This window comes from Leptodactylus fuscus, chromosome 2 (genome assembly GCF_031893055.1).
Source record: "Leptodactylus fuscus isolate aLepFus1 chromosome 2, aLepFus1.hap2, whole genome shotgun sequence".
Taxonomy (NCBI): Eukaryota; Metazoa; Chordata; class Amphibia; order Anura; family Leptodactylidae; genus Leptodactylus; species Leptodactylus fuscus.
The window spans coordinates 165,479,574-165,502,312 of record NC_134266.1 but is presented as its reverse complement, the minus strand read 5'-3'; the positions used below and the strand labels follow the sequence as shown (position 1 = coordinate 165,502,312).

At 39.7% G+C, this 22,739-nt stretch overlaps 1 protein-coding gene across 1 annotated transcript in view; it reads right to left on the bottom strand.

Annotated features, from left to right (window-relative positions):
* CFAP47 (cilia and flagella associated protein 47) overlaps window positions 1–22,739 on the bottom strand; it is a 478,593-nt gene that overhangs the window by 354,423 nt on the left and 101,431 nt on the right. Inside the window, exons 23-27 of the mRNA XM_075265004.1 lie at window positions 16,346–16,514; window positions 12,495–12,595; window positions 9,687–9,846; window positions 8,844–9,042; window positions 8,395–8,601 (exon numbers count right to left, since the gene is read on the bottom strand). Of these exons, the coding sequence (XP_075121105.1) occupies window positions 8,395–8,601; window positions 8,844–9,042; window positions 9,687–9,846; window positions 12,495–12,595; window positions 16,346–16,514 (836 nt within the window). The remainder of the gene's footprint in view (window positions 1–8,394; window positions 8,602–8,843; window positions 9,043–9,686; window positions 9,847–12,494; window positions 12,596–16,345; window positions 16,515–22,739) is intronic.

Below are 22,739 nucleotides of genomic sequence, written 5' to 3'. Positions count from 1 at the left end.
AGTCACAATTGGGTAGATTGAATACACATGTAAACTGTAAGGTTACTTTGACTAATTGCCTCTTCTAGTGAGAGAGTTGTCATCCAACTTCCCTGTAAAATGGCATACCAAAAGGGCAGTACCATTTTGTACAATGTAATTGTTCGAATATATTTTCAAGTGATGGTGTCAGGATTCTCTATCCGACTGCTCCACCTTTGACGTTACCATGCCAAGCTGAGGAGGCCTATTTAAGACCACACACTCCTGAGACTTGTGCTAATTTGCTACTCCTAGTTTGACTTCCATTGTGAGTACCTGTATTGCTTGTCACCCCTGGCTTGCTCCTTGGATTTCCCTTTTTGCCTCTTGATTTTGTTGTCAAGTTTTTGGCTAGATTTGTGGCTCTTGGATATTGCTTTTGTCTCTCTTCTCTTATTTGACTCTCCTGGTTTTGACCCTGCCGCATGACTTCTCTTCTTTCCATATCATTTTTTAAGTTTTAGCAATCCTTGTGTTGGATTCTATGGCAGTGCATTTATTAATAGTACATAGTACAGTACAAAATACTGGGGAAAAGGAAAAAGGAATTGATTATACTCAGCCTATATGCTCTCCTGGTGCCTGTAGTTCCACATATGCCTCCTTGGAGGGTCACGCCCGGATGAAAAAACTCTCTCGGTGCAGAGTTGCAGAGATAAATCAAACGGAAAAAACATCCAGCGAAGCAGTGGAGTATGTTGAATAAAAACTACTCCTTTATTATAACAGCCTTAAAAGTCAGCACTACACATAAAATAGGAAAAAGGGGGGGAGGGGGGCGTCAGTCTGACGCCCCCCTCCCCCCCTTTTTCCTATTTTATGTGTAGTGCTGACTTTTAAGGCTGTTATAATAAAGGAGTAGTTTTTATTCAACATACTCCACTGCTTCGCTGGATGTTTTTTCCGATTGATTTATCATAGTACAGTACAGTACGTAGTACTGTTTAGAGACAATTCAGATTCGCAGATCCAACAAAGTTCACCCTGTCTCCTGATGAGCTCTGGTGAAGGCATCTGGGGTCTGTCTTGGCTCACAGTGATGTGCTGCTTGTGGATAGCTGTTTCTACAGTTATCTGACTATTGCTATTACCTGGCATCTAACCATAACAGATGGCAGGGGACTTGAGTAATTTATTAAAAGACAAGGGTACCCTGGCAGTGTTTTGTAAAAAGTGTACCAATATGCTTTGAGTGTGGATAGGAGTCAAAGACATATTAGCAATGGGTTTGAATTATTGACATAGTTTTGTGTTGAATGGATCTATAATAATCTATCAGCTATTATGGATTGAGGACACATATTATGCATCCACTATCTTGATCAAGTTTAATTTATCATTATTGGCCATATGTGTTTTGCCCTCTTCCCTAAGTTTGACTGTCATGCTAAACCTTATATCTTGCATAATAATATTCCATTGTCCATCTTGGTATTTATTCTTTTGGCATTATACAACTTGTCCTGTACATATACTCACTTTTTTGACAGTGGGCATGATGCAGGACCATCAGGGTATGAAGAATGCTTCTAACGGCGCTTCTAGGGGCATGCCAAGAAAGGGTGGGTGTGCCCTATGCTCAAATGCATGCATTACGGCCAGGGGGACTAAATGTGAATGCTTCTATGTGAGACAGCTTAGGAAGCTATTAGTATATAGCTCATGCCTCTGATGAGCTAGGTGGTTTAGTCCTAGCAGAAACACATCAGAAGTTGTAGTAGGTGGTGTAATTGTCCTCTTTGGGGTAACAATTAAATGTAAGCTTATCCATTAGCACTCTCCTTCCATATTTTTTAGGCCTCCTGCTAAGAGTGATATTCTAGCAGGATCGAGTACTGCAATTATATGGAATTGTTGCATAGCGGTGGCCTCCAGGGGTGTAACTACTGGGGTAGCAGCAGTAGCCGCTGCCAGGCGGGCCCCTGATGTGTGTGTGTGTGTTTTTTTTTTAAATACGCCAGTAACGGACCTTATTCAAAAAGAGTGTAATAATTGTTGATGGGTGGTCCACAGGGGACACTATGGGGCATAATACTTTGTGCAGGGGACACTATGGAGCATAATACTGTATGCATAGGCCACTATTGCACATAATCCTGTGTGTGTAGGAGCACTATGGGGCATTCAGGAATGTGGGGCCCCATGTAAAATGTTCGCCTTGGGGCCTCGCCATTCCTAATTATGCCACTGGCGGCCTCTGTCATATGTATTGGCGACTCATGCTGTTCAGACCGCGACCTTTTCCTCTGTATGAACATACCCTAAGACATTCTGTGGACAGTCACAGATCAAACTGCTCTATTGAAAAACAGACAGACAAAATTTAGATTAAATTATTCGCAATGAAAGGGTAACTGCTCATTGCCTGTATTGCTGCAGTAGTCGGACTCACAGCACAGATATTTTGTCTCATTCCTATCAATGATTCTCTATCACTATCTGTTTTCTTCTCCACTCTTCAGACAGTTACTTTCTCCATATTAGACTATGAAAAGAGGGTCAGGGATAGAAAAGACTCAAATAATGGCTGATGTTACACTCAGCTATTTCTTGCTTTTTTAACACTTTTAGGTTGTACATAAGAGGCTACTAGTGCACACAATGTGTAATGCATGTCACGGCAGCCATTTTAGTTTGAATGAATTGGGTTGAACTTGGCTAGTAACAAATTGATTTTCTTATGTGTAACAGAGCTGTAGCTTGCAAAATTTGAAAGCAACAGCAGGAGATGGTTAGTCTGACAGGGAAGTCGAATTGGCAAGGCAATCCTACAATGCCCAAAGCTATCATGTAGAACTTTGGGACAGATACAGTAGATCTCTGGATATATCTTTTGAGTGTTCCATTGTAGTATGAGATATAATAAGGTAAAAGGAGTGGATCGAAAGGGTAAAATTGCAGAGATATTGTATATGTTGAATATAGTGTTTCTTTATTTCTACATAATGATTAACGATTAGAAATGCTTTGTGTATTATATAGTTCTATATCTGTAAGATGAGAAATAGAAGCCTTGAAATATCCTTATACTGTATAAAAGCATGATCGCCATAATTACTGTGCGAGTATGAAGAAAACCTAAGTTAGTGATTATTGATTTAGATAAAAGCACACACAGGAGAACTAAATAAAAGCAGGATTGAATCTTCATTGCAATAGAACATCAATTTGAAGATGAATGGCTTTAGTAAGTAGAGAGGGTATAAGGTCAAAATATTTTCATGATTCAATAGCTTCATCGTGATACATGCAACCATTTTCAATGACCTGTATTCATCACCATTTATGAATACACACTTATATATACTTGTTTAAAGTAGTTCCAGTCCTTTCATCTCAGTTATTTGTTATGAAGATCTCAACATATCATAGTTAAAAAACACTGTTTTTTTATATTACTTTTTTTTCCATTCCATTTTTGTAAAATGTGGTGAGTAAGGTGTAAAAGAAACAATATGTGGCATCCTTCACAAAAGAAAAGACCAAAGATACATTGCTTTCACACACAACTACACAAGATAACCGGCCTGGATGGGTTAGTAAATCCCCCCCAATAAGTTCAGATCCAACCAGGGATTCCAACCAGGGATTCCATCTGGCTTTAGGGATAAGTATTGAGACAGGGATATTACATTGGAAGCTGCAGGCCAAATATACTCTAAGAAAACATAATCTGTGCACAGCAATAAACTTCAGATGTGTTTTTCGGCAGCATTTTATTAATTATAGACAAAAGATATTGAAGATTTTTGTAATTTCAAAAGGCACAAGTTTTAGTGTGAAATATGATAAAACTTATAGATCATAATTTTTTCAGAAATTACAAAAATCCTATTTTTACCTTGGCGTTTTTCATGTATAAATAGCCTTTTTCAAGCTGTAACATTTACTTCTGTTGTGATGTTTTAAGACATCAGCCTTCTCCACTCCTATTTACATCAGCAATTACAGGTCTAGAGTGGCTGGTTCTCTTAGGGCTCGTTCACACGGGGCAAGAGGGGGCGGATTCTGACGCTGAATCCACCTCAGAATCCGCCCCCTCACAATAGAGTTCTATGTAGACCGCTAACTTCCTTTTTTCCGTGAGCGGTATGTTCTGGCTCACTAAAAAAAAGAAACGAGCTGCCCTTTCTTCAGGCAGATTCCGCGGCTGATTCAGCCCCAGCGTCCGCTTCACAGCCGTACCCTCCGGACTAGGCCCATTCATTTGAGCCTACTCCGGAGGGGGAAGCTGCGACTGTCGGAAGCTGCGACAGTCGTGGCAGTCGCATTTTGGTCCAATTCTGATGCAGCTTCCCGCGTCAGAATCAGAACCAAAATACGCGGTCCTGTGCCCCATGTGAACGAGGCCTTAGGGTCCATTCACACTGAGTTTTTTGGTGAGGATTTTGGTGAGGAAAAAATCTGCTTCAGGAATTAGGAAATGTTTTATTTCCTCCAGCATAGTGTATAGACCTTGTAAAAACCGCTATTGGTTTTTCCACGCGGTTTTTGCCAATTCCACGTGGATTTGCCACCTCCCATTGACTGTTTTGGTTTTTGCAGGTGGAATTCGCCTGAAGGAAACTTTTCTTTCACTAGTGGGAAAAAAAGCTAGCAAAAGCCATAGAGCTCTATGGAGAGGCATTTTTCCACGTGGATTGTGATATGCATTCAGCGCCAAAATCCTCACCAAAAAATTCAGTGTGAATGGATCCTTACTTAGTTGAATACTTAGTTGAACTTAGTTACTTAGTTGAATACCCAAGCCAACCCCCTTCTATGTCCCAGATCTCTCCACTCTTGTATTGCAAAAAGGATCTGGGTCCTTGTGCTTTACAATACTGGATGAGCAGTGGAATGAAATCAGAGAGGAATAAAAGGCATGTTAAGACTTTCGTTCAAGAACATGCCCAGCAAAAGGTTTTAGCAATATCTATAAATAGGTTGACGAATAAAGGAGTTCACGTCTATTTTTTATTTTTTGTGTCCTTAAAGAACCCTTTTCTGAAACAGAAGCAGCTAGAAGGCTGACTTTAGAAAAACAATTACGTCTAAATGATATATCCAATTGATTAAAAAGAAAGACAATCTAAGTTTTTCACCACAGCGAGATTTCCTATATTCCCAATATATTTGTTCATCCCATCAGCCAAAAAGAGTTCTGCACAGACGTAAAAATGAAAGCTAATAAAGAAAACTCAGCGCTCAGTGAAATTGCACTCTATATGTTGCATATCACCATCATGAAAGAGTGAAATGCATTTGTTACCCATCAGCCATTCTGCTGTTTGCATACTTATTTCCCTAATGTGCACTTGCAAAGAAGTTACAGAAAATAGGCAATAGTCATTAAATATATTATGTGCATCAACATTTGCAACCTGTTGTTAGCCAAAAAAAGCTCAAGCTCCGACTGTGAAGACAAAAAAACTCATAAACGCAGGAAGCTCATTTTCATTAAACATACTCGCTGATTTTGTCATTTATTCTCAACGAGAAGACAGGCGCATTTATTTATTTATTTAGATCCTTTTCCTTTTTTTCTAATCTCTCATCTAATCCTATAAAGCATTATGACATTTTCCTCAATGGGTACATCGTTGTGTAGCATACATTTAACAAATTAGATGGCAGGTAATTGATGACTGCTGCACAGAATTGCTCAGAACTCTCAGTAAAAAGATAATATATTTTTTCTACACTGTATACGCCGTGGAGTTTCTCCTGAGGAGTCATGTATTCAAAGTTTCTAGATTGTAATCTTTAGTTTCAGACACTGAATTTTTCAAAGTGAATAATTAAAGGTATTATTTAGAATCAAATTCAAGGGAGTAGCAAAGCCTTTTGTCATATATTATTCTGTATTGCTAGCCATGCAGAACAGCTATGGGGGTTAACACTGCCATACAAATTTACAGATCTGAGAGACAATGGGAAAAGATGTAGTATTCTTAGGAGATCTCTGAGAAGGGGAACAAAGGAGTGTTTCTTGCAGAATTTATGCTTGCTGAAAAGGATGCTCGCAATTTAATTATTGATAGGCCTCTAACATTTGAAGAATAATAAATGTCTGAATCATCAGGTCAGGTCTATGTTTGGATCAGGAAGGAGCAGGTCTCAGATATAAAATAACATTTTGTCTACACCCTACAAAAATAAATCAGAGGTTAAAAGCAAAGTAATGTCAAGCTTTGATGTAGAGGTTTTAAACTAAAATGCTTGAGGGAAGAGAGCCAAAATTGATAACACTTTGAGCCTATAGCACTAGACACAGGGATGATAACCTTAAAGGAAATTTTGCAGATTCATAGTCATAGTCGGATTTACTTAATTGCTACCAACTTAATTCCATCAGTATAAAATAGTGTCATATTAAAATAGATCGCTTCACGAAAGTAGAAGTGACACCTTTGGAAATCTAACACTGAAAAAAAAGAATAATGCATGAATTTGTCACAATCCCAATGTATAAAGAAAAAATGCTACCATTAAATACATAGATATATATCTGCTATCTTTTTACCTTTAAAGGGGCTCTATCATTGGCAAAAGTCATTTTTAACTAATCACATCCTTGCATAGCCTTTAGAAAGGCTATTTCACACCTACCGTTTGTATGTAAATCGCTTCAGGGTGGGTTCACATCTGCTCCCCGGTCTCCACTTTAAGTTTCCTTCTTTTGCTGACAGGCGATGGAAACCAGATAGACCGTGTCCGCCTGTGAGCGCCCATGAGCGTCTTCTGGTCTCCACGGCGAAAACGGTTTTTTTTAACTGGACACAAAGCTATGAGTAAGGGACCATTCACCTCGTCCCAAAACGCGTAAGCCAACTTGTTTGTTTTTATCTGCACGGGATCCATGTTTGTATTTTTTAAAATGGTATAGTAAACGTGATTTTTTTATAAGGCATGCTGGAGAATAGGTTTTTTTTTTCTATATTACAAAGTCCTGCATGTCTGACTTTGAGTCCTATTAAAAAAAAAAAACGGTTTAGCTGCGGAGACCATAAAACACTCATGGGAGCTCACGGGTGGACACTTTGCAAACCCATTCAAATTCAAATGAATGGGTTAGAAAAATTACTGCTGGTGTCCGTCTCTTGTTCAGTTTCTTGAGCAGAAGACGGAAACTGAAAGCAGAGACTGGGGCGCAAATATGAACCTGCCCTTAGTAGTGTTTGAATGAGTCAGTTTTTATTCATATGCCAATTAGGTTCTCAGTGCACAGGAAGTTGTAAGCCAGTTCTCCTCTCCCTGCTGTGTATGAGAGCAGGGAGGAGGAGTCAGCAGCAGCCTGTGCTATATATACAAAAGACAGTGCACGAAGAGACTTCTGGGGTGCACAGAGAAGCTAATTAGCATATGAATAAAAACGGCCTTATTCAAATTCTACTGAGGAAATTTACATACAAATGGTATACGTGGCTATGCAATGTGATTAGTTAAAAATTTTCCAATGATGGAGCCCTTTTAATGATATTGTCATACTGATGTATTTGTATATTATAATTGACTCCTGTCACTCTTGGGAGTCTTAGGAATAAACTGGTTAGATTTATATATCCCCAACTGCAATAATGATTTTGTAAGAATACCAGAAAAATACTTAAAGGGATTCTACCACTAAAACACTTTTTTTTCTAGTTACCACGTCGGAATAGCCTTTAAAAAGACTATTCGTCTCTTACCTGTGGAAGTGCTCTCCGCCGCGCTGTTCGTTCAAAATACCGGTTTGTACCGGTATGCTAATTAGTTCTCTCGCAGCGATGGGGGCGTCCCCATCGCAGGAGCAGCGATGGGGGTGTCCCCATTGCAGCTCGAAAACCGACCGCAGCGCCGCCTCTCTGGTCTTCGGTGTCCTCCCCTTGCCTCTTCAGCGTCTGTCGGACGCCTGCGCAGTATGCTCTCTGTTCGGCGAAGCTTGCCAAACGTACTGCGCATGCGCGAAAGTGCGGTGCCCGCACTATGGCTGGGACCGCAATTTCGCGCTTGCGCAGTACGTTCGGCAATCTTCGCCGAACAGAGCGTACTGCGCAGGCGTCCGACAGTACGCTGAAGAAGCAAGGGGAGGACACCGAAGACCAGAGAGGCAGCGCTGCAGTCGGTTTTCAAGCTGCAATGGGGACGCCCCCATCGCTGCTCCTGCGATGGGGACGCCCCCATCGCTGCGAGAGAACTAATTAGCATACCGGTACAAACCGGTATTTTGAACGAACGGCGCGGCGGAGAGCACTTCCACAGGTAAGAGACGAATAGCCTTTTTAAAGGCTATTCCGACGTGGTAACTAGAAAAAAAAGTGTTTTAGTGGTAGAATCCCTTTAAAGTACTATGAGGGAAACAACATTGCAAATAACTAAACACTGGTATGGTACAAACAAAATGTATCTTACTGGTTGTTTTCTTCATCTGTGAATAACAGGTCAACCAGGCACGACACTGGAGTGGAGGACTTGAAGGCAATTTTGCAGACAATTTTTTCACCCAAGTCACCAGAGCCTGAAATTGTCTGTCCTTTGGGAAAATACACAGAAAGCACTTTCTTCCAGTCACCATTGTCAAGTTCCACCTCTGGAATTTCCACTTTCACTGAAGATTCTCTACAAAGACAGTATTCTGGTTAAACTATGTGAGTAAATCAAACATACAAGTTCCTCAAGCAATTTGTCGGTTTGCCCACCTTGGTCACTGTATGTTTTACTATTATACCTACTGCATTCTTTACCGCTTTTTTAGCTAATACTTTCTTTAACTTACCACTCATTCACAGCTCCTATGCATTATATCAGTGATTCTCTCCCTCAGCTATCCTCATTAATGGTGTAGTAAAATCATAACGTACCTGTTGTAGTTCGCTGGTATGATATCAACTACTGCTTCAACTTCTGTGTCCAAAGGTACAGGACTTAGAATAACAAGTGGAGGATCAAATGTTATCTCTGGTTTTTTGGAGCTACCAAACAGATGAAGCGGTATGTATAGAGTATCTGGATTATCATTTAAGATTATTGGAATTTCAGCTGTGTAATTCCCTGGTCCAGCTGTAAAAAAGAAAGAAACATCAGTCCATGAACGCCATCATACTCTGCACGTAGTAAACATAAGGAAAATTATTAGTTAGCCATTAAAAAGGTATCAACTACTGAAGACTATCATAGTAAACATGAAATATAAAATCAGATTCTTAAAGGGAACTTGTAAGTATCAAAACTCTGCGTAATCTGTAGAAGGATAAACTGCGCAGATTGATATATAGTATTCTGGTAAAGGATTCAGTATAATTTGTCATTTATTAATCTAAAACTTTGCTCATTTTGGGTTTAGGAGTCTGGTGAGCGTTCCTACTCAGTGATTCACATCTTTGTGTATTCACAGGGCAAAAATTTACATTAATAAATGGCAGCTGCTCAGCTACTCCTCTATACCATGCCACTTGCTGATGGAACAGGTTCAACATGATAGGTTACCTTTAGGCTGTGGATACACTTAGGCTTGTTTAACTCATTATATACACTTGAGCTGTCCACAGGAATGCATTCACAGCAGTCAAGTCGGATGCTAGTTTTTCCTTTTTCTAATACATGGTAGGATTTTTTAGCAATTTTAAAAAGTAGTAGCTACTTTTTTTGGCCATAGAAGAAAATGAAAAGAGCCTAAAGCATCAGTTCCCCATCCCCTTACTTACCAGGGCAAAAGTGAACATTGATCCTAATTGTTTCTCCGGGATCAAGCACACCTGAACGCTTACTGAATTTAAAAACTCCATCCTTCAAAGTTTCCAAAGTGGAATCCAGATTTAACCTCCAAGACACAGTTTTCTTTGATATATTGCTTAATTCAAGTACCTAAGAAGAGAAATGAGGACATGGATCTTAAACAGAAAACTGCTAGGAGTCTTAGTCACTTATTATTATTATTATTATTATTATTATTATTATTATTATTATTATTATGCCCCTGTCCCATCTTGGTCTATCCTATACTTTACCCAGTTTTGGGAAGAATATGCAAATCTGACTTCCATGATGTAATTAGGATGCCAGTGCCTCAAGTATGCACACCAATAGAGGGCGCTGACTGAGAATGTGCAAGTCTGTCTTCCATGATGTAATTAGGAAGACAGAGTCTCAGTCAAGCAAGCCTATAGAGGGCGCTCCCTTTAACATCATGCCGACCTTCTCAGAGGCCTTTGTTTGCAATGATGTTGGGATTATACCAGATACAGTCTTCTCAGCCAAGGACAGCTGTTTCAATGTACTTGCATTTCGTCAGCATGGCGCAGAGAGGACTGATCTAGCAGAGGTGAGAGGCTTAGACAGGGTTAAGGGGATATCGTCACTCCATAGGGAGAGACCATATAGGTGTGTGGAGTCTTATTAAGCCATGAGAGCTCCACTGCAAAGGCTTGCTTGACTGAGACTCTCTTCCTAATTACATCATGGAAAACAGACTTGCACATTCTCAGTCAGCGCCCTCTATTGCTGTGCATACTTGAGGCACTGGCATCCTAATTACATCATGGAAGTCAGATTTGCATATTCTTCCCATGTTCCTTTGCAGTGGAGCGCTCATGGCTTAATAAGACTCCACACACACAGTTTTGTAAAAGTGGGAGGCAGGCTGCAGAAGAAATAAGGTGACACATCTTAAGTGCAAGAAAGTCTGTGCTCCAAAGATAAGCCAAATTAATCCCATCTATGCCAGAAAACTAGTGTAGATACATTAGTAAATTCCACTCATCATGTCATATCATAATGTTATAGCTGTCAAACATTGGCCTTTATTTTAGTCAATTAACTGCCTTTTATACTTATTGATTTAATAATAAGACATTAACAATGCATATAAAATACAACTTTAGTAAACACAGATTTATGTTTCAGTGCTGTAACCTTCACAGATTGAACAGCTATTCAAAGCTAACCATGCTGAAATTTCAATCAGATATAAAAAAAAAAAAAAAAAACCCAAAAAAACAGAATAACTTCAAGAAGTTGTTCCATAATTAATGCTTACCTGCTATCTGCAAGTGAGGCTTCCACTGATCAAATGAACAGGGTCCCGTGCCCCTTGTTTTGACATGAGCACTATCGCACCATTCAGTCTACATAAGACTGATGGAGATATCCATGTATGACGCTCAGGAATCTTTGTCAGTGACTTAAACGTTGAATGGAGTGGCAGGGTTTCATTCATACTGTCTATACAGGAACTCAGTTTCCATGAGTAGTGGGAACCCCAATGACATGCTCCCCCCCAGAAATCAGTTGCCTATTTCCTATCCTCTGGATAGATGATAAGTATTTATCATGTGACAACCCTTTTAAGGATCATCATGTGATCAATGAATTTCACAATTTTTCAGTCTGTGATACTTAGGAATGTTTTTTTTTTGATTGCTGCTTCTAATCAAATGGCCCATTATTTGTACTGCCGTTTTGTCCCTTTACATAGGCAACCTAAAGAAACATCCCCTGTCCCAAATACTTTCCCAAAATCCCAATATATTTTCCAAACTTGAAACTTTTGGGGTTTATCACCCACAAGGTACAATAATACTCGGGGTTTCCTCAAACCCCAATGTATAATATGAGAAGGCTTGAGGAAGTAACAAGCAAATAAAAAAACACTTATACTCGCATTGCTTCCCCACTACTGGTCATCTTTGCAGCGTCTGGCGGTACTCAATGTCCTTTTCAGGCCTTCATCGGATGTTAAATAAGACCTTTCATGTCCTCGGGCACATGCGGTTTTATATACTGCTAGAAAGCCGAATTCAGCGCACTGTTGGCCTTCCCTTTATGTGCCCCGGGGCATGAGATATCGGTGCCATTACTGATATCTCTTCACTGTCAGAAGGGCGTTCCTGACAGTCTAGCTGGGCTTTGAGGAACTCCCCTCCTGGCAGTACTGTCCATTGCTCTGAACTATCAGAGGGGGTGTTCCTTACCGCCCAGCGATAGGTAAGGATAACAGACATTTATAGAATAATCTGTGGATATGTCTAAACTGTTTAAGGTGGTAATACTTTAAAATATAAGTTTCTAGTTGCTTGTTGCTGTCACTAGAGGGAGCATGAGAGCTATCTGCATACTGCATGCAGTTCTAAGTTGCTAAGCTTCATTTAATGATAACTGCAGTCATACTAACTTTGATCTTTACGACTACTATACAGATATATTAAGAAATCAAACACCATAGAATTTTGGAAGCTTCACTTTAAGGCATGACATAGAATGCTTAACATATAATGTGATACTACAAAATATATACATAAATAGTACAGTATATTTATATCACCATTAAAAAAAGCTACACTTATTGGATTATTTTCCTTTGGATACAGGCCAACATATCTGTGTCTTGTGATTACCATATGAATAGGATCCAATATAGCTTTTGGGAACTCTTCTTAATTCATCATATTTTCTCACTTACAATAACCCCGGATTTCAAATCTATATTTCTTAAATATTGCACATGAGAATCTTACCTGCGAGCATAAAGATTCATCTGCAATGCCCAGATCAAACACTCCAGACGGTAATTCAAATGCAATGTGGGTAGTGGAGACTCTGAGCAGCTGCTGCAAAACTGTGAAAAGGCAGGAGAACTGAAATAACTCTAATGACACATATTATGAAAATTATAACTTATGAAAAACATGTGTTTCAGCTCCTCGCGCGATAAAGATTTCCTATAAATATCTCTGCTTGCTGTCAGTAAATGGAAACAGGTAAATGAAAACCTGAACAAGTCTAAAAAGTCTCGCAGTAGAGTTGGATATAAATATATTCTGTCTAGATAATCCTTTGTGAGTTACAGTAAAGGAAATACATGAGCAGCAAGAAAATGCCTGCCGTCCTCACATATTGCAGCAATACATTGATGTAGCAGTATGAACATTCCTATTTGCATTAACATACATTCATTTTCACCCTAACTTCACTTTGTATGACAGCAGCTATTTCATAATACACCATAAGCCATTTCAGACTAACTTTATATTTCCAGGCACCATCTGCACGTTAAAGGACACGACTGGTGACGGCTCATACAGTTTTAGGTTTGTGTAATGACAGTAACCCTTAATACAAAGTTGTCTGATCACTGTATATGCAATGCTACCTCCTGATATCTCTTGTGTCACTCCTCTACCTCATAGATTGTAAGCTCTTGTGAGCAGGGCCCTCAGTCCCATTGTGTGAAGTGACTATGTCTTTGTAATGTATCTTGTTTTCTATACTTGATCCCTATAAATTGTACAGTGCTGCGGAATATATTGGTGCTATATAAATAAAATGTGTTATTATAAGCCAAAAATGATGCAACTAATGTTTGGGTAATGATTACTACACTGGCACCTGTGTAGGTAAGGCAAAATATACCCCATGCATGGCACTGTATGCCATAACCTGCATAATGTACTATGCCTACAGTAGACTAAGGTATAGCAAAATATTCATTAAAAGCAAACATTCTACCAGCATTTGTGTAACTATGTTTCATAATATAATATATTCATAGATTTTGCCTCCTTTCTGTGCAAGAAAGAAAAACTGAACTATCACATGGTGATAAGTATTCAGACCCTTTGCTGTCACACTTCTGATCCTCCTTGAGATGGTTCTACTTCTTCATTGGATTCCAGCTGTGTTTAATTAAACTGATTGGACTTGATTAGGAAAGGCTCACACCTGTCTACATAAGACCTCACAGTGCATGTCAGAGCAAATGAGAATCATAAGGTCAAAGGAACTGCCCAAGGAGCTCAGAGACCGAATTGTGGCAAAGACAGATCTGGCCAAGGTTACAAAAGAATTTCTGCAGCAGTCAAGGTTCCTAAGAACACAGTGGACTCCATAATCCTTAAATGGAAGTTAGGGATGACCAGAACTCTTCCTAGACCTGGCCGCCCAGCCAAACTGAGCAATTGTGGGAGAAGAGCCTTGGTGATAGAGGTAAAGAAGAACCCAAAGATCACTGTGACTGAGCTTCAGAGATGCAGTAGGGAGATGGGAGAAAGTTCCACAAAGTCAACTATCACTGCAGCCCTCCACCAGTCGGGGCTTTATGGCAGAGTGGCCCAAAGGAAGCCGCTCCTCAGTACAAAACATATGAAAGCCCAGCATAAAGTTTGCCAAAAAAAACACAAAGCTTTGACCTATACCCAATTGAGCGTCTATGGAGAGACCTGAAAATGGCTGTCCACCAACGTCCTCCATCCAACCTGACAGAACTGGAGAGGATCCACAAGGAAGAATGGTAGAGGATCCCCAAATGCAGATGTGAAAAACTTGTTGCATCATCCCCAAGACAATTCAGGGATGTACTAGCTCAAAAGGGTGCAAATTAGGGGCCACACGGTGGCTCAGTGGTTAGCACTGCAGCCTTGCAGCGCTGGAGTCCTGGTGTTCAAATCCCACCAAGGGCATAAAACCATCTGCAAGGAGTTTGTATGTTCTCCCTGTGTTTGCATGGATTTCCATCCCATATTCCAAAGACATACTGATAGGGAAAAATGTACATTGTGAGCCCTATATGGGGCTCATAAGCTACATTAAAAAAAAAAAAAGGGTACAAATACTCAATACTGAGCAAAGGGTCCCCCCACCCATTTAGGCAAGAAGATATCAAAGTTGTTTCTTTACCTTTGCACAGCTGCTATAACTCTCATAGCTTTTCATTGGAAGCGGCGCTACAGATTCCGAACTCATAGCTAGGATGAAATCCGTGGTGCGTAGCATGGAATTCCTTACTGCATCACTTAATCACACCCTTGACGCTTTCCAGGCTGTTTAGTCTAACTGGGATTCTTATTGCATTCTTCAGGGCCTTTGACTCAATCCGCCCCCCCCTCCCCTCCTTATTTTCTTTGCATTATCTTGTATGTTCATTTTATTTCATTGTTTATTGTTTGGATTGTATCTGATTCCCTGGTTTGTTCTGTATTCCAAAAAATTTCTTCAATAAAAATTACGATTAAAAAAAAAAAAAAAAAAAAAAGATAGACCAACACAAAGTAACAGATAATTGTGAAGTAGAATGAAAATGATACATGATTTTCAAAAATTTAATCAAATAAAAATCTGAATTGTGATATGCAACAGTATTGACATACGGGGCTGAATACTTTTGCATGTTACACTTTCAGATTTTTATTTGATTAAAATTTTGGAAAATGTGTATCATTTTTGTTCCACTTCAGAACTATCTGCTACTTTGTGTTGTCTATCACTTAAAATCTCAATAAAAATAAAGTTTACGGTTGTATGGTGACATATTGTCAAAAAGTTCCAGAAGTATGAATAGTTTTGCAAGGCACTGTATGTTGAATATCACTGTAATGTCCTCTGTAATGCAGTGGTGGCAGTTGAATATTCTTCGGACCACTTCCCACAAAAGCCATAATTTTTTATTTTTCATAATGGTACCCTTTAATATTCCGTATGATCTACTGAGAAGCTGGAAAAATGGGATGGGATCAGGGGCGTAACTACCGGATTAGCAGCGGTAGCCACAGGGCCCAGGACATTAGGGGGCCCGGAGACAGCCACTACTGCTGCATTTCCTTTTTTTTTTAATAGGTCATTACCGGGTGGAGTTACTCCAGCCAGTAATGGGCCCTACTTACTTACTGATCCTGGGGTCTGAAATGACCCCAGAGTATAATAATTGTTCATGGGTGTCCACAATGGAGCATAATACTGTGTGCAGGAGCCACTATGGAGCATAATACTGTGTGCAGGGGCCACTATGGGGCATAATAGTGTGTGCAGGGGCCACTATGGAACATAATACTGTGTTCAGGGGCTACTATGGGGCATAATACTGTGTGCAGGGCCACAATATTGTGTGCAGGGGCCTCTATGGGGCATAATAGTGTGCGCAGAAATGCGGGGGGGGGGGGGCGGTTGATGCAGGCCTTTGGCGTTGGTCGGGGAGCACATGTCAAAAGTTCGCCACAGACCCCGCCATTCCTAGTTACGCCACAAGATGGGATTTGAGAAAATCTGTGTTTGTGCTACATTCTTATGGGTTTTATTTTTACAGCGCTCAATGTATGATCAAAATTACATGTTATATGATCAAAGTTACATGCTATATTTCAGTATCTGTATATATTTAGGTGGATGATCTTTAAGGCTACATACTACAGGGTAATCCTAGTTAGTATGCAGTGCTCCTATATGTGCAGAAAAAATATGGAATGGAATGGAGTAGGAGGTCAAGGTCAGACTGCATCTATATATAAAATAACTTCATACTTCATATTTACTATCACCACTTGATGTGTGGGCACTTTAGGTCTATTAGTAGATTAAAACAATCGTATTGACATACCAGTAGCATTTACTTTACAGGCTGGAGTGATGACATTCACTATTTGAGGCCTTGGAACAACAATATGCTTTTCAGAATGAGTTGGAGTGACAGGAACAGAGCTGTCAGCATCAGATAATCCACCGGTGAAGCTGATATTTACTGGAAGCTGAAAGTCATAGGCTGCCACCTGCAGTATGAAAATCCATAGTTAAAATACAATTGCTAATACATTTGCAGATTAAAATCATTAATAGCATACAAATGACTAGAAACTGAAAAGGAAACATGCATAGGTAACCGAGATTTTACTTAATTAACGGTAAACTAATTTCTTCTGTTATAGCAGTCACCATAAGGTCTTAGCATGCTCAACAAATCTGCCATTAATCACATTTAACCTGCAATTATTATGTAATCAATACAGAGTAGCCTGAATTACTGATAATCAAGCTGACAACAATTGCATAAATACAGATTTAGCCAAGATAAATTACTCATTAGCTGTCTCTTCTGCGCATCTTGTTGACTTTCAGAGTTAAAGGGTATGTAAACCTATGCAACAGATTTTTTTATTGATCCAATGCAACTGAAATATAGCAACTTGGCGAATAATCAGAATTAAAACTTTCTTATAGCTTTGAGTCTTTGGATGCAATACAGGCTTCCATTTTTCCATGGTAACAGACATCAAACCTCGCAATATCTAATCCTTTAGTCATATTTCTTTACATTTTTCCCCTAAATGTTGTTTACCTAATAAATGCATGTGTGTAAGAATTAGAGGACCAATGTGTGATGACAGAATTTATGTATTACTATTTTATCATATTAGTCATATAGGCATTTGGTGAATGTTGTGTTTATGTTTGCGTTATCAATTTACCTCAGTGGTTTGTGTGTATACAAGGGGGTCAGATGAACCAAATGTTGCTTTATTGCTTTATGATGTGTGGTGTAGTGACCCTAAGGGCTAGTTCACACGGGGACATGGACGCCGATTTTGACAGCGGATTTCGCGGCCAAATCAGCGTCCATACAATGTCCACACTATGTGAACTGCTCCCGCCGCGACCATCGCGGTCACGGCTTTCACCTCCACTGTCGGCTCAAATGAATGAGCCGACATGGAGGGCGCTGCGGCTGGGCGGAAGCCGCGGCTCATCGCGAGCGGCTTCCGCCCGAAAGATAGGTCATGTCGCTTCTTTTTCTGCTAGCGAGCTAGCAGAAAAAAAAAGCGAGCAGTTCACATAGGGATACATTGTATGGACGCTGATTTGGCCGCAAAATCCGCTGTCAAAATCAGCGTCCATGTCCCCGTGTGAACTAGCCCTTAGAGAGCTGGTGTGCCCATTTCACTATAGAAGATCTTCCAACTCCTAGAACCAAAGAATATTTAAAGTATTCTTATGTTTTCCTCCCATTTATTTTAAATCAGTTTGCAATGTTGGGTTATGTCTTTTTTTGTATTTACAGTACAGACCAAAAGTTTGGACACACCTTCTCATTCAAAGAGTTTTCTGTATTTTAACCCCTTAAGGACACAGCCCAAATGTATGTTAAGGACCAGGCCTATTTTTTCAAAATTGACATGTGTCACTTTAAATGGCAATAATTTTGAGACTCTTTAATTTACACAAGTGATTTTGGGATTATTTTCTCGTAACACATTATACTTCATGTTAGTGGTAAACACTAATCAATATTTTTGTATTTACTTATTTAAAAAATAGGAAATTTGATGGAAATTTGGAAAAAAATCGCAATTTTCAAAATGTGAAATTCTCTGCTTTTCAGGCAGATAGTCATACCACCCAAATACAGTAATAAATATTATCTCCCATATCTCTGCTTTATATCGGCATCATCTTTTGATTGTATTTGAATTTATTTTGGATGTTATAAGGCTTACAAGTGTAACAGTGATTTTCCAGATTTACAAGAAATGTAACTGTTTGTTTTTTTGTTTGTTTTACACACTTTATTTTTTTTTTTTAAAAAAAACTTTTTTACATTTTTTTATTTGTGCTGCAAACACACTAGAACCAGTGATCAGAGAGGATCGCTGGTTCTATACTAACTACAGACTGCAATACAAGTGTATTGCAGTCTATAGGAAGCTAGCTATGCAGATGCATAGACTAGCTTCCCCTCGTCCTGGCATCCAAGGGGTTAACCCTCCCCCCATCGGAGCTCGCTCCGATGGGGGGAGGGATTAAGGAGTAGCGTGTAGCTGTAAATTACAGCTCACACAGACTCCAGATGCTGCTGGCCAAACCCCTAGGGTGCCATGATCACTATGGATCATGGCACCTTAAGGGTTAAACAGCGGGGGTCGGTGCAATCACCGTCCCTGCTGCTACAGGGGAAGCCTGGCTGTCAGATACAGCCGGCCTCCCGTGGAGATCGCACGGGCTCTGCTTCTGAGCCCGTGCGATCTCAATCAGGTACAGGTACGTGGGAATGCGGGAACTAACCACATTCCCTGACGTACAGGTACGTGATTTAGCGTTAAGGGGTTAATGACTATGAAAATTGTAGATTCACACTGCCTCAGTGTGTCACCAGCCTCAGAAATCGCAGGTTAACAGCAGCTCAGATTAGAGACCAGCAGCAGACACATCTCTACAACAACTGTTAAGAGGAGACTGTGCAGCAGGCCTTCATGGTAAAATAGCTGCTAGAAAACCGCTTCTAAGGACAGGCAACAAACAGAAGAGACTTGTTTGGGCTAAAGAACACAAGAAATGGACATTAGACTAGTGGAAATCTGTGCTTTGGTCTGATGAGTCCAAATCTGAGATCTTTGGTTCCAACCACCGTGTCTTTGTGCAATGCAGAAAAGGTGAACGGATGGACTCTACATGCCTGGTTCTCACCATGAAGCATGGAGGAGGAGGTGTGATGGTGTGGGGGTGCCAAGCTGGTGACACTGTTGGGGATTTATACTGAACCAGCATGGCTACCACAGTATCTTGCAGCGGCATGCTATTCCATCCAGTTTGAGTTTAGTTGGATCATCATTTATTTTTCAACAGGACAATGACCCCAAACACATCTCCAGGCTGTGTAAGGGCTATTTGACCAAGAAGGAGAGTGATGGGGTGCTACGCCAGATGACCTGGCCTCCACAGTCACCAGACCTGAACCCAATCGAGCTAGACCGCAGAGTGAAGGCAAAAGGGCCAGTGCTAAGCATTTCTGGGAACTCCTTCAAGACTGTTGGAAGACCATTTCAGGTGACTACCTCTTGAAGCTGATCAAGAGAATGCCAAGAGTGTGCAAAGCAGTAATCAAAGCAAAAGGTGGCTACTTTGAAGAACCTAGAATATAAGACATATTTTCAGTTGTTTCACACTTTTCTGTTAAGTATATAATTTCACATGTGGTTAATTCATAGTTTTGATGCCTTCAGTGTGAATTTACAATTTTCATAATCATGAAAATACAGAAAACTCTTTGAATGAGAAGGTGTGTCCAAACTTTTGCTCTGTATTGTATGTAGCACTGAACCCATTGGATATTAAATTGTTAAAAGGTTATTTTGTGTTGCTCTATGAACCAATTACATTTTTTAGGTGTTCTTGTGTCTAACTGTTGGAGAGACGCTACTTAGGCAAATCAGTTGTGGTGGCAGCGTGAATTTGGGGTATGTGGATTGTGTTGGGGAGCGTTTTATGCTCAGTTTGCAGAATGAGTGAACGGTGAGTGCAAGATTGAGTGGGTGGAGTGAGTTGACCCCTGACAGTCACACCTGCGTTACGTGCTAGAAAGGCCCGTACATGACACAATATATACCAGCTTTACATATAAAACAATAGAAAGTGTTGAATTACGATTATTATTTTTTCATCTTGGCTGCAGTGGAACAATAAAGAAAATGGTTGTGTACTGTGCCCGCCATCACAAATACAAATGTCAACCAAATTGTAGCATACTTGCAATATACAAATAACTAGCTTGAAGGTGTGTTGCTTTATTATTTTGTTTCGATTTCCCTCTGTATGAACATTGTTTGAACAGTACTGCCTATGGAGGGGAGAAGCCAAAAAGCTATGTGCCCTTCTGTTATGAAACTGTGCAGCTGCAGATGTAGTTCATATTGTTTGGAAATGCAGGGGGCTCTCCATGCAGACTCCCCTGGATGGAATACCAAAGCAGATGTGAACAAATCCTGGACTGCCCATCTGACGTTAGAGAGCCTAATTAGCATATTGGATGTTGAAACAAACAGCACCAATCAGTGGAGGAACACCTAATGAAGGGTGTAAAGAGTTGGTGGAAGTGGTGAAAGGTCCTCTTTGCAGTCACACAAAAAATAGGAACACTTACATAGTTTTGCTTAAATTTGTTACAGATGAAAGACAAGCCAAAAAGAGATAAAAACATAATTTTACTATTGTAAATGGGGAGCAGTTAACAAACGGAGCCCCACAAGATAGATTAAAAAAGATGTATGCTTGACACAATCACACTCCTAACCACCTGAAGGTCCTGGGGAACCTTATCCCATATTCAAGACTTTTGCACATTTCCTACTTCTTTATAGAGTATGGGTATAAAGCTGTACTCTTTTTTCCTCCTTTATAAATGGTAGCAACTTTAGTGCAGTATAATATACCTGCACATATTGTGGCTGCCTATAAGCACTGATGTATCTGCTATATAGGACATGCCTCATAAATCCTCATCCTCTTTTGAAAGACATGTAATATAATTGTCTATCATCCTGAAATCTGCATTCAGGCTGAGATCATGCTGCCTGATTCATTTTATTTAGTAAGAAAATGAACGCAATTTTAAGTCTGTCTTTGTGATTGATTGCTGGGTCTTCAGACTGTGATTCTTGTATATTAAGAGGTGTCTGGCATCTTTAATCAATATCTTTGCACATTTTGTATATTCTAGGCAATGGCTTTTTGGATGCAGTCTCAGACTGGAACTACACCTGCTCATACACACGTTTCAGTCTCTTGTTCTTCCAGTCTCAAATTATACATCTTTCTTTTCTGTGCCTTGTCAGAATATAAGACATCCCTGCTTTCATAGGATACTCTAAATATATAAAAGTATTCTTGCAGTCTAAAATTAAAATGAGATGGTCCTTCTGATCCTAATGGGCACTTTCCTTACACAGCCTATCACTTGTTAGCTTGATCAATTGCCCCTAAGTTTCTGCAAGAGAAGCAGCAGTGTGACAGTCATTTCCTTCCAGCCACATTAGCTGTGATAAAGTCTAATTGCTTATCATCTAGTCATATAATGCTAGGTTAACACAAACGTTCGAGTTTCTGTCCCTCGGGTCCACATGGGGACATGAAAAATGGATACCCTGTCCGCTTAAAAAACGGTTACACAGAAACTAGACTATAATGGGGTCCGCAGGATTTACAATGATTTTATACTGAAACTGGCAGGAAGAAAAGCCCTCCTTGCAGTTTCCAAAGTTTGTGTGAATCCAGCTTTATTTCTCTAATTTATTTCTATCTGGTATTCATTCAGTGATATAAAACTCCCCCATCCTTGATATTAACCACTTCAGTACCGGGCCGATTTGTGATCCAGGACCAGACACATTTTAGGTTTATTTTTTATGTGTGGTTTAGAGGGCTGTGACATTTTTTTCATACGTCTCATTCAACTAATTTTTGCTTCTTTTTTTTTTAGGGACACATAGGGCTTTATTTTATTTTTTATTTTTTTAAATGTAGATTGTGAGCCCCATATAGTGATCACAATGTACACTTATTTTTCCTATCAGTATGTTTTTGTAGTATGAGAGGAAATCCACGCAAACATGGGGAGAACATACAAACTCCTTGCAGATGTTGTTCCTGGCAAGATTCGAAACCCAGGACTCCAGCACTCCAAGGCTGCTGTGCTAACCACTGAGCCACCATGTTTCTCCTCATAGGGCTTTATTTTTGTGTTTTTATTTTCGAATGTGTTTTAATTTTTTTCATATCCGGGAAAATATAAACAAAATAGGAGGGAAATTGTGACTGGTTTTCACTATTCTATTTTTATTTATTTAATAACACAAAGTGCAGCTAAAAAACTTTATAAAATAGTTTTTCCTCTCCGTTACGGTAATTTTTATTTTGTATGGTGTTGTCGGGGGTGGGGCTATAACCTTTAATAATGGCATTTTATTGGCGTATTATTTTACTAATTTTTTTAATTAATTTGATTTTTTTTAAAACTTTTTTTTATAAATTTTTGGTATATTTTTTTTTTTTCAGATGCTGTCCCCATAACGTCATAAGAGACCTTTGGGGACAGACCTTTGTTAGAGAGGCTGATTTCTCCTATAACTGGGGCTGGTACATTTACCCCCAGTTGTAGGAGGAATACAGCCTCCTGCACGCTGCATACGCAGTATGCAGAGCTGATATGGGTCCTGTAGGACCCAGCA